The sequence below is a fragment of the Grammomys surdaster genome, unplaced genomic scaffold, assembly GCF_004785775.1.
Source record: "Grammomys surdaster isolate TR1022 unplaced genomic scaffold, NIH_TR_1.0 205, whole genome shotgun sequence".
NCBI lineage: Eukaryota > Metazoa > Chordata > Mammalia > Rodentia > Muridae > Grammomys > Grammomys surdaster.
In genome coordinates this window covers 2001564-2013959 of record NW_021604650.1, presented here as the reverse complement: position 1 = coordinate 2013959, position 12396 = coordinate 2001564, and the positions used below count along the sequence as shown (strand labels likewise).

The 12396-nt window shown below is 49.4% G+C and overlaps 1 protein-coding gene and 1 pseudogene across 1 annotated transcript; both read right to left on the bottom strand.

The window, feature by feature from the left end:
• Positions 1-212: 212 nt before the first annotated feature.
• Positions 213-8975, bottom strand: Cdc42ep2 (CDC42 effector protein 2). The gene is made up of 2 exons (XM_028771168.1): positions 8903-8975; positions 213-1691 (listed from the first exon to the last, which is right to left on the bottom strand). Exon 2 carries the CDS (start codon positions 1364-1366, stop codon positions 722-724), a length of 645 nt encoding a protein of 214 aa, XP_028627001.1. The 5' UTR covers positions 1367-1691; positions 8903-8975; the 3' UTR covers positions 213-721.
• Positions 5165-5265, bottom strand: LOC114624361 (annotated as a pseudogene).
• Positions 8976-12396: the final 3421 nt, after the last annotated feature.

Here is a 12396-nt window from a genome sequence, read left to right as displayed (position 1 = left end):
TTCCCAAAGCTGTTTTCAGCAGGTATTTGTCCCAGCAACATAGTAACCAATGCAGATTATTCTGTTTCCTTCTCACTGTGAGTACAGACCTAAGTACAACCCCCTGGAGGGAAGTCACAACCTCTGTGGAATCTTCTAGGGTGGGCTTTTCCTATGCAAGCCCACTGTTGATGGAGACTGGCCCACCTTGAGAAGGAAACACAGGACAAGGGTACAGGGTGCTCAGCCACCAGCAGCAGCATGGTTTATTGCAACCAGAATTCCCTGGTCATGTGAGGAAGGGATGAAACAGGACACAAGGCAGGAGATGTCATGCTCTATGGATGCCATGCTCCCAGACCAGAACACAGACCGGTGGGAAGCCTATCCAATGATTCTGACGTGAAGGGTAGTTGGAAAGGAGGCGGGCTCCATTTTAGCAGAGTCTTCTCCACAAGGGACCTGAGGGAAAAGGGGAAATTGGCAGTGAGGGTCAAATGACCAAAGAGACTCAGGAGCCTCTAGGGTAACTTCTGCATGGGTCCCCTGTGGATGTTGTCAGATGAAAACAAAGATGTACTTTGTCCATTGAGAGAAGGGAAAACAAAGGCTCAAAATGACAGTCACTGGCCAGCACCCATAGGTGTGACCTGGGATCCTGACTCCTAGGTCAGGGCCATTGTCCATAGATGTCTCCAGACATCACCACAGCCTGGGTGACCTGCCTGGTTAGCCAAGGCTCTTATGTGGGGATCTGCACACGGCCTAGGTCCTGATCCATAATCTGGAGGACATCATCCAGGATTGAAGGCCCCAGGTCCACATGCAGAGACAGCAGGGAGCTGGCATGGGACAGGAAGGGCTCCTCGGCCTCTGGGTCAGGGCTCATCCCATTGTGGGGCGAGCCAGCCTCTGGAATCCTCCAGACTTCCACATTCCCTGCTTCCTGTGGGGAGGACTTTGGAGAAGGCTGTGGTGACTCAAGGTGCAATCGAGGAGGCTTAGGCGGAGCCTGGGCTGTGGGGAGAGTGAGGGCCTGGGGGCCACCAATTACAGGAAGGGAGATGGCGTTTTTGAGCAGAGGTGACAGCCCATCAGGGAGCTCCCGCCCACACACTGTGGTAGTGCGGGTAAACTGGAAGGGAAGGTCAAAGCTGCCATCCTCCTCAGCCTCTTCCACCGCTGTTCCTGGAAGGAGATGGAACTTGCCCTGCAGGAAGGAGATGTCCCCAAACATGTCATCTCCACCACCACTGCCAATGTGAATAGTGTGACGAAAGTCCCCAAGTGGCGGGCTGATCATGTCTGAGGACAGCAGGTCCCGAAGCTTCTCTTTTTTGCCTTTGCGGCTGCCACGTTTCAAATAGATGGGGACCTTGGTGGACATGGTGACTTCAGCACACAGTCCTGACTGCTCAGTCCTCAGTACCCTCTCAACACCCTCTGCCCAAAACAGGCTCCAGAGGGCCAATGTCCACACTTGCCAAAAACAAAACAAAAACCAGAGGGTGAGATGTGATCAAAGTTGGCCTAAGGTGTCAGAAAAAGTTAGATTAAAGGCCAACAAAGACAGGGTTGTGGCTACACCCCACTCTCTTCCCAAATGGATGAAAGTCCTTTTGGAGAACTGGAGGCAGAAAGGTGCGGTCTCCTCAGCAGCCGTGTGCTTTGCTCTTGTTCCAAGATTCTCTCCTTAGTCCTGAGTTGAGAAGCTGAAATGAAGGAATGCATAAATCAGGAACAGGAAGACAACAGACAAAGCAAGTTAAAGTGAGGTGCATACCAATAATCCCAGCACTCAGGAGGCACAGACAGGGGGATCGGGAGTTCAAGGCCAGCTAGGCTACATGAGACCCTGCCTCAAAACAATATACAAGAATTGGGGGTATAGCTCAGTTATAGTGACTGCCTAATGTGCAGGAAGCCCCGGCATTGCCCTGGCATCACATAAATGCATGCATGGTGGTGGAGTCAGTATTGTCAACGCTCGAAAGGTAAAGGCAAGGAGATCAAGAGCACCAGCTCGTCCTGACTACATACCAACTTCTGGCTGTGAAGCCACAGGTATATACAGGGCTCTGTCTGAAGGGATGGAGGAAAGTCAATGAGTGGGAAAGGGGCAGGTGCGATGGCTCGGTGGGTGAAAACACCTGTTGGGGAAGCCTGGAAACGTGAGTCTGAACTGCAGAACCACAGTAGGAGAGAACTGAGTTGTTTCAGATCTTCTCATGCAGGCTGTGACATGTGCCCACACTCACAAACACACAATAATAACAAAAATAACTTTAAAAAGTCAACTTTCACCGGGCGGTGGTGGCGCACACCTTTAATCCCAGCACTTGGAAGGCAGAGGCAGGCAGATTTCTGAGTTCGAGGACTGCCTGGTCTACAGAGTGAGTTCCAGGACAGCCAGGGCTACACAGAGAAACCCTGTCTCGAAAAACCAAAAAAAACAAAAAAAAAGTCAACTTTCTTGTGAGGCTTGGTGGATAACACCTTTAATCCTAGCACAAGGACGGCAGAGGCAGGTAGACCTCTGACTTTGAGGTCAGCCTGGTCTATGTAGTACGACTCTATCTTTAAAAAAAAAAAAAAAAAGCCAGGCAGTGGTAGTGTAAGCTTTTAATCCCAGCACTCGGGAAGCAGAGCCAGACAGATCTCTGTGAGTTTGAGGCCAGCCTGGTCTATAGATAAGAGTTCCAGGACATTCAGGGCTATACAAAGAAGCACTGTCTCAGGAAGAAAAAAAAGCAGCTCTGATAATTTTTCATTTCTACTCTCCCTGTATCAGCACTGTCTTTAGGGAACACCTAATAAAAAGTATGTGTCTTCTCTGGGCAGTGGTGGCGCATGCCTTTAATCCCAGCACTTGGGAGGCAGAGGCAGGCAGATTTCTGAGTTCAAGGCCAGCCTGGTCTACAGAGTGAGTTCCAGGACAGCCAGGGCTACACAGAGAAGCCCTGTTTCAAAAAAACAAAACAAAAAAAAAACAAAAAAAAAGAAAAGTATGTGTCTTTACAGGGCAGTGGTGGCTTACGGAATGACACCAGGCCTCCCAGATCCGCTTTGCTTTGTTTTGTTGTTTTTTAAACAGACTCTCACTATGCAGCCCTAGCTGACTTAAGGCTCGCTGTGATCTGGAACACAGAGATCCACCTGCCTTTGCCTCTCAAATGCTGCAATTAAAATGTAAGCCACTATTCCCCTCCTCTTTTGAGGGGAAACTGAGGCCTAGAATCTGAATAGTAGATCCTTCGAACTCCTATCCCTAGTCTCTGGCTCTGCTCATTGCTCCTGCCCAGGTATTCACTCTCATCCCTGATCTCCATACAGGAAGTGCCTCATTGTATGGAAGTCTCATCATTGCTCTTAATTCCCTACTCAGTGGAGGGTGGAGAGTTTGGAATCTGCCTCTCCTGCCCAGGCCTGGTCCAGAGCTGGGAACAGATGTCCATCCCAGTGAACAGTCAGGGTCTCACACTGGATTCATCACTTTCCAGTTGAAGGATTCCCTTTCCTCCTCCCTCAGGTCAGGTCCTTAGCAGCAAGGCTGGGTCTGATGGAGCCTGCCTGAACTTCTTTCCAGTACCAGCACTGAGAGAGATGGAGCAGGGTGTGTAGATACTTTTTGGGTGGCTGGCATTCTACTGAGAGTTTCGCAAACATGTTATCACAACTCTCCTACGATCCCCATTTGAACATTAAAACTCTCTGGGCTGCCATGTAGCTCCTGGCAGAGTCCATGCCTGGCTGGAGAAGCAAAGTGAGACAAATGAGAAGCATCGGCTACATTTTGGGCTCCTACAAGTAAAATGTGGAAATATGGTCAAAGGGTGCCATTAGCTTTTATGTAAGTGCACCACATGCATAGCTGGTGCCTACAGGTCTGAAGAAGACATTGCATGCCCTGGAACTAGAGTTACAGATAGTTGCGAGACACCATGTGGTTGCTGGGAACCCAACCTCTTCAAAAGCAACCAGTGTTTTTAAGCCACTGAGCCATCTTTCCAGCCCTGAGAGGCTGCCATGTATTAAAAGCATTGACTACCAATGCACCTGCCATCCACCCCCACATATCCCATCCTAGATAAGGTCCTATCTTTTGTTTGTTTTGTTTTGTTGAGTCAGGGTTTCTTTGTGTAACCCTGGCTGTCCTGGAACTCACTCTGTAGACCAGGCTAGCCTCAAACTCAAGAGAACCTCCTGCTTCTGCCTCTTTTTCATTTTTTTTAACCTTTATTTTTATTTTATGGGTGCTCTGCCTACATGGGTCTGTACACTCTGTGTGTTGGGCATCCTAGCACTGGAGTTACAGACAGGTGTGAGCTGACATGTGGGTGCTAAAAATTGAAACCAGATCCTCTGGCAGAGCAACTAGTGCTTTTAACCCCCAAGCCATGTCTCCAGCCCGACAGGATCCTATCTTAACATGAGAAATGAGAAAGAACCAGGAAGGTCACCATATGGGGTGAAAGAGAGAAGATGTGTGGTCACTGCACTAGAAGGAAAGGTATCCCCAGTAACTGAGTGATCTGCTACACTTCGCCCATTGCTATAATAAAGCACACATGTGTAATACACATGTGTGTGAAGGGGTGTAATGGTATCATTTCAGACTGACTTTTCCTCTCTTGTTATAGAACTTTTGGGGGGACTGAGACTCACTATGTAGTTTGACTGGCCTAGAACTCAGAGATTTATCTGTATCTGCCTCCTGGATGTTGAGATTAAAGGGGAGTACCACCACACCCAGATTATTATTATTATCATCATCATTATTATTATTCATAATGCAGTGAGTACACTGAATAATATAGCTTGGTGGTTAAGAGCATTTACTGTTCTTCCAGGGGACTTGGGTTCAGTTCCCAGCCTCCTCATGGCAACTACTGACAACCATCTGCAGCTCCAGTTCCATGGGGTCTGATGCTACAGGTGTCCAGACTTATACACACTTATACACTTACACACATGGATAAAATTAGAAATTTTTGTTTGTTTGGGTTTTTGTTGTAGTGTTTTGAGACAGGGTTTCTCTATGTGGCCCTGGCTGTCCTGGAAATCATTATGTAGACCAGGCTGTCCTCAAACTCAGAGATCTGCCTGCCTCTGCCTCCCAAGTGCTGGGGTCAAAGGCATGATCAGTCACCACTGTCACCACCAAGCTAGAGAAAGATTTTATAAAAAGAATGTGTGATGCCTCACAAATGTGAGTGTCACCCTTGCACAGGGGTCACACTAACCACCTCTCTGTATGTCAAATTCAGTGTATGTGACACTAACCACCTCAGTATGTCGGATTCAGTGTATGTACTGTTACAGTGTGCACTTGTTCAGAGTTTTATATAAATGCAGTTTTCTTTTTTGAGATATTCCCTAAAAGCACAAAACAAAATATACACAAATCCAACAAAACAAAACAAAATGAAAAAACAAAACAGAGCTACTCCCCAGCCATTGGTTTGTTAATAAGCAAGTATTGTTTATGTAGTCAGGAAAAAAACCAAAGTTATTTTTAAGGTGAAAAAAAATACACTGTGAATGGGCGTCATGCTGATTTAACAAGAAGGAAGTGGAGTGGGTAAACCCTCCAGTTCCTTGGTAGGGGGCTGGTGTATGGAGGGCCTGACTGGCCCCTCAAGCTCCACACGCAGAATCCTGTACAAAAGGCAGAGACACTTGTCCAACCCCACATAGCAGGCTGGGGCAGGGCCAGGACTGAAGCCAGAGGAGCCCATCCTCCTCCACACCTGAGCAAAAGAGCCATCCACCATTTCCTCTGCCTAGGCTAAGGGTGAGCAGGAAGAGCAGGAAGGAGGAGGCAGGATGCAGGGCAGGGCAGTCCTAACTGCCTCGACTCCAGCTCAGGACCTTTCTCAGGAAACCCTGCCCCAAGGCCAGACACCCCAGATCAGTCATGCTGAGCCATGGAAGCTGGACACTTCTAACCCCCAGAGCCCCTGCAGCCAACCAGAGACAAAGGAATGACTTTCTAGTGATGGATTCCACCCTAAGTTTTAGAATCTTGTGACCACCACATCAAATGTAAGGCCTGCTGACAATATCTCGTCTGTTCAATTTGCTGGTGTGAAGCTCTGGGTGGCTTTTCCTTCCTTTCCACTGAGGGAGAGTTGCAGTGTCTGGTGAGATTTGCCGAGAGCCTGGGCAGGTCCTTCCCTGACCTCGCTCCATCACACTAGATCGCCAAGGCAGCTTGGATGTTTCCACAGCAAACTGGGCGTCCCTGACAGCTGTCTACTCTGAGCCAGATGTTCCCACCCAAATCCAGATGTGAGAACAGAGGCTAAAGGGAAGGGTGGGGCCAGTATCAACCACCCAGGAGAAAGCTAGGAATAACACAGCAACTTTAAATAGAAGATCTGGCCACCACAGAACCAGGGGCTTCAGCCTGTCACAGAGTTTCCTTACATGTTAACTCTGTAGGGCACATGGTAGGTGCTACTACTGTCTTGGATATCCGCTGGAGTGGAACTGCAGAGACATTAAGGAACTTTACAAAGGTCATCAAACTAGCAAGGGAAGGAAGGTGCTGGTATCGAGGCTGGTCCCTGTGGCTCCAAGGCAAGGAAGGGGCCATACCCTCGGTGATGGGGATGAGGAGCAGGAGAGAGGCTATCAGGTCTCCAGGCTTCCTCCACACAGTCATATCTCCTGACTGCCACTTCCCCAGCTTTCAAGTGTAAGCTATAAGGAGCTCCGATTAGGGTCTGGCTGCCGTGAGGAGCTTCCTCCACCAGTGGGACACACAGATGAAAGCCATCCCAGTTCTGTGGGTTGTCCTGGACAGCAACCCTGGGCCTCTCTCAGATAAAATGACTTCCTAGAGTCAGATCACCTCTTCTTATGGAGAATATTTAGCTCCTGTTCACTCTGGATGTTCACGAAAATTCCCCTCCCAATGGGACACTTCAAAGCTAACAGGCTCCCCTACCAGGTTTTTGGTTTTTTGTTTTGTTTTGTTTTGGATACAGAGTCTTACTGTGTAGACCAGGCTGGCCTCGAACTCACAGAGATCTGCTTTCTTCCACCTCCCAAGTGCTGGGCCTAAAAGTGTACCACCCGCTAGGAATGGTGATGAGTGCTTTGGGGAGACAGAGGCAGGAAGGTCTCAGTGAGTTTGAGGCCAGTGTAGTTTGCATAGTGAGTTCTAGGACAGTGAGACTCTGTCAAACGTTCAAGTCTGAGAGAGAGAGAGAGAGAGAGAGAGAGAGAGAGAGAGAGAGAGAGAGGAAAGTGTGCAAGTGTGTGCCCCCATGCCAAGGTCTATGTCTGACTTCTGCCTCTTCTCTAAAGGCTTACTGAAAAGTTTTGTGGTTTTAGTTTTTTTTTTACTTATTTATTATATGTAAGTACACTGTTGCTGTCTTCAGACACCCTAAGAGGGCATCAGATCTCATTATGGGTGATTGTGAGCCACTATGTGGTTGCTGGGATCTGAACTCATGACCTTCAGAAGAGCAGTCAGTGCTCTCAACTGCTGAGCCATCTCTCCAGCCCCAGTTTTAGTTTTTCAAGACAGGATTTCTCTGTTGCCCTGGTTGACCTGGAACTCACTCTGTAGAACAGTTGAACTTAGAGATCTGTCTACTTCTAAAAACTAAAAAACTGCCTCTAAAAATAAAAAAGGAAAAAACTAAAAAGTTTTATTTATTGTTATTGTGTGAGTGTATAATGGTGTGTGTGTGTGTGTGTGTGCTTGCACGCATGCCTGCACTCGTGAGTGTGTACGTAGTACAGAATGTGTGTGGAAGGCAGAACACTTTGTGGAGTCCATCTTTAAGTGTTTCAAGAACGGAACTCACCTCCAAGCTTGCTCAACAAGATACTTCCGCTGAGACATCTTGCCAGCCCAAGGGGAATGGTCTGAAATCTAGTTCCACCTGGGACTCTGTGACCTTGTGTAATGAACCTTTCCTCTCTGGGACTGGACTCACCTTCTCTATCTTTAAAATAAGTGACCAATTGCTATGCTGGAAACAAGAGGCCTCTGCACAATAGATGAATCCACAGTCACTGTCAAAGGACATTCAGCAAATATCTGCAGGGCTTTCCTCAAGCACCTCTGCTCTCCCAGGTAGTGGTTGCAACAAGAACAAAAACCAAACCCTTCTCGCCTCCCAGAAGTGGGTCCCCTCCTGCCAGCCTTGACAGGGCCAGCTCATCTGGTTCTCCTGCAGCGGTCTCTCTGTAACACAAAGTCGCTAGGTGGCGCGCGCGCCCCTGCTATAACCCGGGGTTCTAGGGTCCTACCGAGCATACCCGCTCCAGGCAGACACCCACCGAGGAACTGCGTGCTCCAGTACCCGAGGTGGATCGCCCATAGGGCCTTTTTCTCTGGGTTGCACAATTGGACCACAGTGAGGGTAGAATTGTAATTATCGGGGACCTTGTCCGGGACTCCGATATTTGGGAGGGGCCTTGCCTGAGCTACTCGGCCTGGGCGAAGTCTCAGTGTCTGCTTGGCGCACGGCCAGACTTCGGACGTGCAGGCCCCCGCCCTCCCGGGAGTCCAGCTCCTCAGTCCTGGCTCGTGTTCCCGTGCCGACCCCTCCAGGTCCCCAGTCAAGGGCTGCCCAGCGCGGCCCAGATCCATTTCAGTAACACTGCAGCTAAAGATAGGAGGACACCTCACCATCCGCTAAAAATACGGCCTCCAGACCAGACGGGGACACGGACCGAAGAGAGGATGTTCCCTAGTCCCGGGTCTCTGGCCAGCATAGACCTGCAGCTAGGAGCTACGAGGGTGACAGCGGAGCGCCTCGAGCGCTGCGGGAGGTCATTGGTAGGGGGCGGGGACCCAGACCCCAGGTAACCGACCTGATCTGGGCCAGAACAGAACACCGCCTGGCTAGCACTCTCCAGGGAGCCACGGGAGGCCTACAAAACCCCAGTTCGAACTCACCTTGAGGAGCGCGGGCAAAGCTGCAGAGCTGTGCGGCTAGGATAGAGGACCTGGGAGGGCCTGGGAACTTACAGTGCAGACTCTGGGCCTAAGGCACGCCCCCAGTACCATGAGCCAATCCCAGGCCGCTTCTCTCGAGCCCCCACCCACACATCCCCGCCCACCGCGGCACCGCCCAGGTTCTCCTTTCAGCAGAGGCTCAGAGCTGGATTCCAAGAGTCCAGAGCTCAGCCTTGGCGGCTGAGGGCGATCACCGAGGGGTAATAAGGGTGGATACACACGAGGACGCCAGCTGTTCGTGTTGGAATAAAAACTTTAGGCTAAAAGTACTGGGCCAACAAAGGCCGGAAGAAAGAATTCTTGAGAACTCTCTGGGCATCCTTGGATGAGTTTCCTTGACCGAAGGACTGGGACCTGGGAGGCGCACGCACTGTGACTCTACAAGAATGTACTGGGCTTTGCAGGCGCCTTATAAACTTAGGAGCATTTTGAAGAGTTTATCCTAACCTAAGAGAGAGAGAGTGATGAAAGGTGCGAGAAAGATTCAGGGTTGGGAGGTGCAGAGAAAAACAGAGACAGGGACACAGCCTAAGCTTGCCTGAGTTTGCTGCCCTGCTAGGTGGTTTCTGAGGTAGGTGGTTTAGGACAGGATCAGAAACAGTTATTGAAGGGGAGGTCCTAAAGTTGCTGAGATAACCGAGGGAAACTTCTCATTGCTCCGTTTTGTGTGTAAATTCGTTGAGTGTCTGTTTGTGGTTAGGGAGGCTCAGGGGTCAGGACTCAAGAAATTCAAGGTTCTGGGCAGGCTGATACCCTTCCTTCTGGGTGGATAAGTGCTAAGAGGAGTGAGGCAAAAGAAGAGGTGGAGAATTCTGGGAGGAGAGAAATCAGGATGCTTGGCTTCCAGATAGCAGATGTAGAAAGAGGTGTGTGTATAAGAGGGAGGGATGCTGGGGTAGGGAAGTGTGTCAGGCAAGCCAGAAAGGAGGGGAGAATGGGAAGGACTGAGTCATGCTTCCCTAAAGATGACCATATTCTGGGCCAGGGAGGACAGCTCAGAGGAGCTCAGTGAGTTTCCCTGTATGTCAGTCCTTCTGTTTAATCCTCAGTCTTTCTCTCTCTCTCTCTCTCTCTCTCTCTCTCTCACACACACACACACACACACACACACACACACACACACTACACCCCTAGATCAGGAGCTCTGCATTTTAACCTCTGGGACCATTTTGTTATGTGGGAAAAGGGAATTTCCAGGAATTATGATTGATTGAACTCCGGGGCTCAAGCAGCCCACCTTCAACCTCCCAAAGAGCTGGGCTTTTCGATGTGAGCCACATGCCCTGCTCGCCTGTCTTTACCATAGAGATTATCCTAGGTTAGCCATGTACTTTAGTTCATAGAGTTCCAGAGGCATGAAGCCCTAGGTTGTTGGCAGCAATGAATTGAACAGCATGTAATGGTGCATGTCTGTAATCCCAGTGCTCAGGCAGGGGGATCAGGAGCTCAAAACTATTCTCCTCAGCTGTATAGTAAATTCAATGCCCCAAATAGAAGAAGACCATTATGAGTGCAGACTCATTCTGTAAGGGTGCTCGTGGTTTGATTTCTGGGGTCTACATGGTGGAAGAAGGGAGGAACCAACTTTTAAATGTTTTCTGACTTCCACATGCACCAGGCACACACGCACGCCCTCCAGCTCTACAAAGCTCTGTGTCATTTGTTTTCTGAGGCAGATCTCTCTACATAGCCTTGGCTGACCTAGATCTCACTATGTAGCCCTGCCTGGCCTTGAACTCATAGAGATTAACCTGCCTCTGCCTTCAGTGTAACTTTTGTTTGTTTGTTTGTTTGTTTTTTTGTTTTTCGAGACAGGGTTTCACTGTGTAGCCCTGGCTGACCTGGAACTCACTCTGTAGACCAGGCTGACCTGGAACTCAGAAATCCGCCTGCCTCTGCCTCCCAAGTGCTGGGATTAAAGGCTTGCGCCACCACCGCCCGGCTCAGTGTAACTTTTTAAAGAAAGAAAATGAATAAAGATTGTCCGGAATGGGCCAAACTTAATTACAAAAGCCCTTAAAAAATAAAAACAACAAAAGAATGAAAACACTGGGAGCCGCCTGGCAGTGAGTCTGTTACCCAATGCTAGAGAGCTGGAGAGGCAGAGGCACTGCAGCTACTTCAACTTTGAGGCCAGCCTGGTCTACAGTCAGTTCCAGCCCAGGCAGGGCTACAGCATAGTGAGACCCTGTGTCAAAAGAGAAAGTGGGGAGGGGCACAGTGAAAGGATTCAGCTCACCTTCTGAGTGCTGAGATCACAGGCAGGCACCATCGCATGCTGTTCACTTGGTGCTCAAGACGGACCCCAGGGCTTCACGCTTGCTCCGTAAGCACTCCATGAACGAAACTCGTTATCCTCAAGCCTGATGAGCCGCAGGACCCACATGGTGGGAGGAGAGAACTGTTCCCACAGGCTTTCCGCTTAGCAGTACACACACCAATAAATAAGTCAAATCTGTAAAATGAAAGGAAGGGAAAGGCAAGCCAGAAAGACACCACAGTGCTATTCTTAGAGATGAAAGAAGGGCTCGAGGGCCAAGGACCTCTGGATCTTCCAACAGCAGGAGAAGACAGCGACAGACAGATTCTACCCTGGAGCTTCCAGAATGAACAGTCACGCTAATACCTTCACCTTAGTCTCAGTGGCCTTCTGACCTACATAACATGCTAACGAATGTCTGTGGCTCCGTTGTTGTTTTAAGTTATGTGCATATGTCTGCCTCTGTGGGGATGTGTGCAGGTGGCCTCAGAGGGCACCTGGAGACCTTCCAGGTGGTGTGAGCTGCTTGACATTGGGTTCTGGGAGCCACACTTGGCTGTTTGGCATGGGCAGCACTTTGAGCACTTTAAGCACTGAGTCATCTAGCCAGCCCAGTTGTACTGTATTAAGCCACCAATCAAGCTTGTGTTAATTTGTTCCAGTATCAATGGAAAATGAAATAAAGGAAGCTGAGAATTTGATCTTTTTCTGCTGCTTAAAGTGTCTTACTACATAGCCCTGACTGACTTGGAACTCTACATAGACCAGGCTGGCCTCAAACTCACAGAGGCCCACCTGCCTCTGCCTCCCTGTGTGCCAGCATGGCTGGCATGTTTAATCTTCAGTTGGCAGTACTTCATGCTCAGTTCCACAGGATGCACCAGTGCTAACCTGATGGCTTAGAGAAAAACTAAGGACAGTCCAGGAAAGGGGCCTGGGCCATACTGTGGTCTGGATGGAAGTTAAACTTTGAATATGTCCCCATAAGACTTATGTTAGAAATTTACTCCCCACAGCAATCGTGTTGGGAGGTGGGGCCTGCTGGGGGCTGTTTATGTCAGAGGGCTCTAAGCTTACAAGAAGTTTCGTTTGAACTATGGAAGGGTTGGAGAGTGCAAGCCCCACTTTCTCTCTCTCTCTCTCTCTCTCTCTCTCTCTCTCTCTCTCTCTCTCT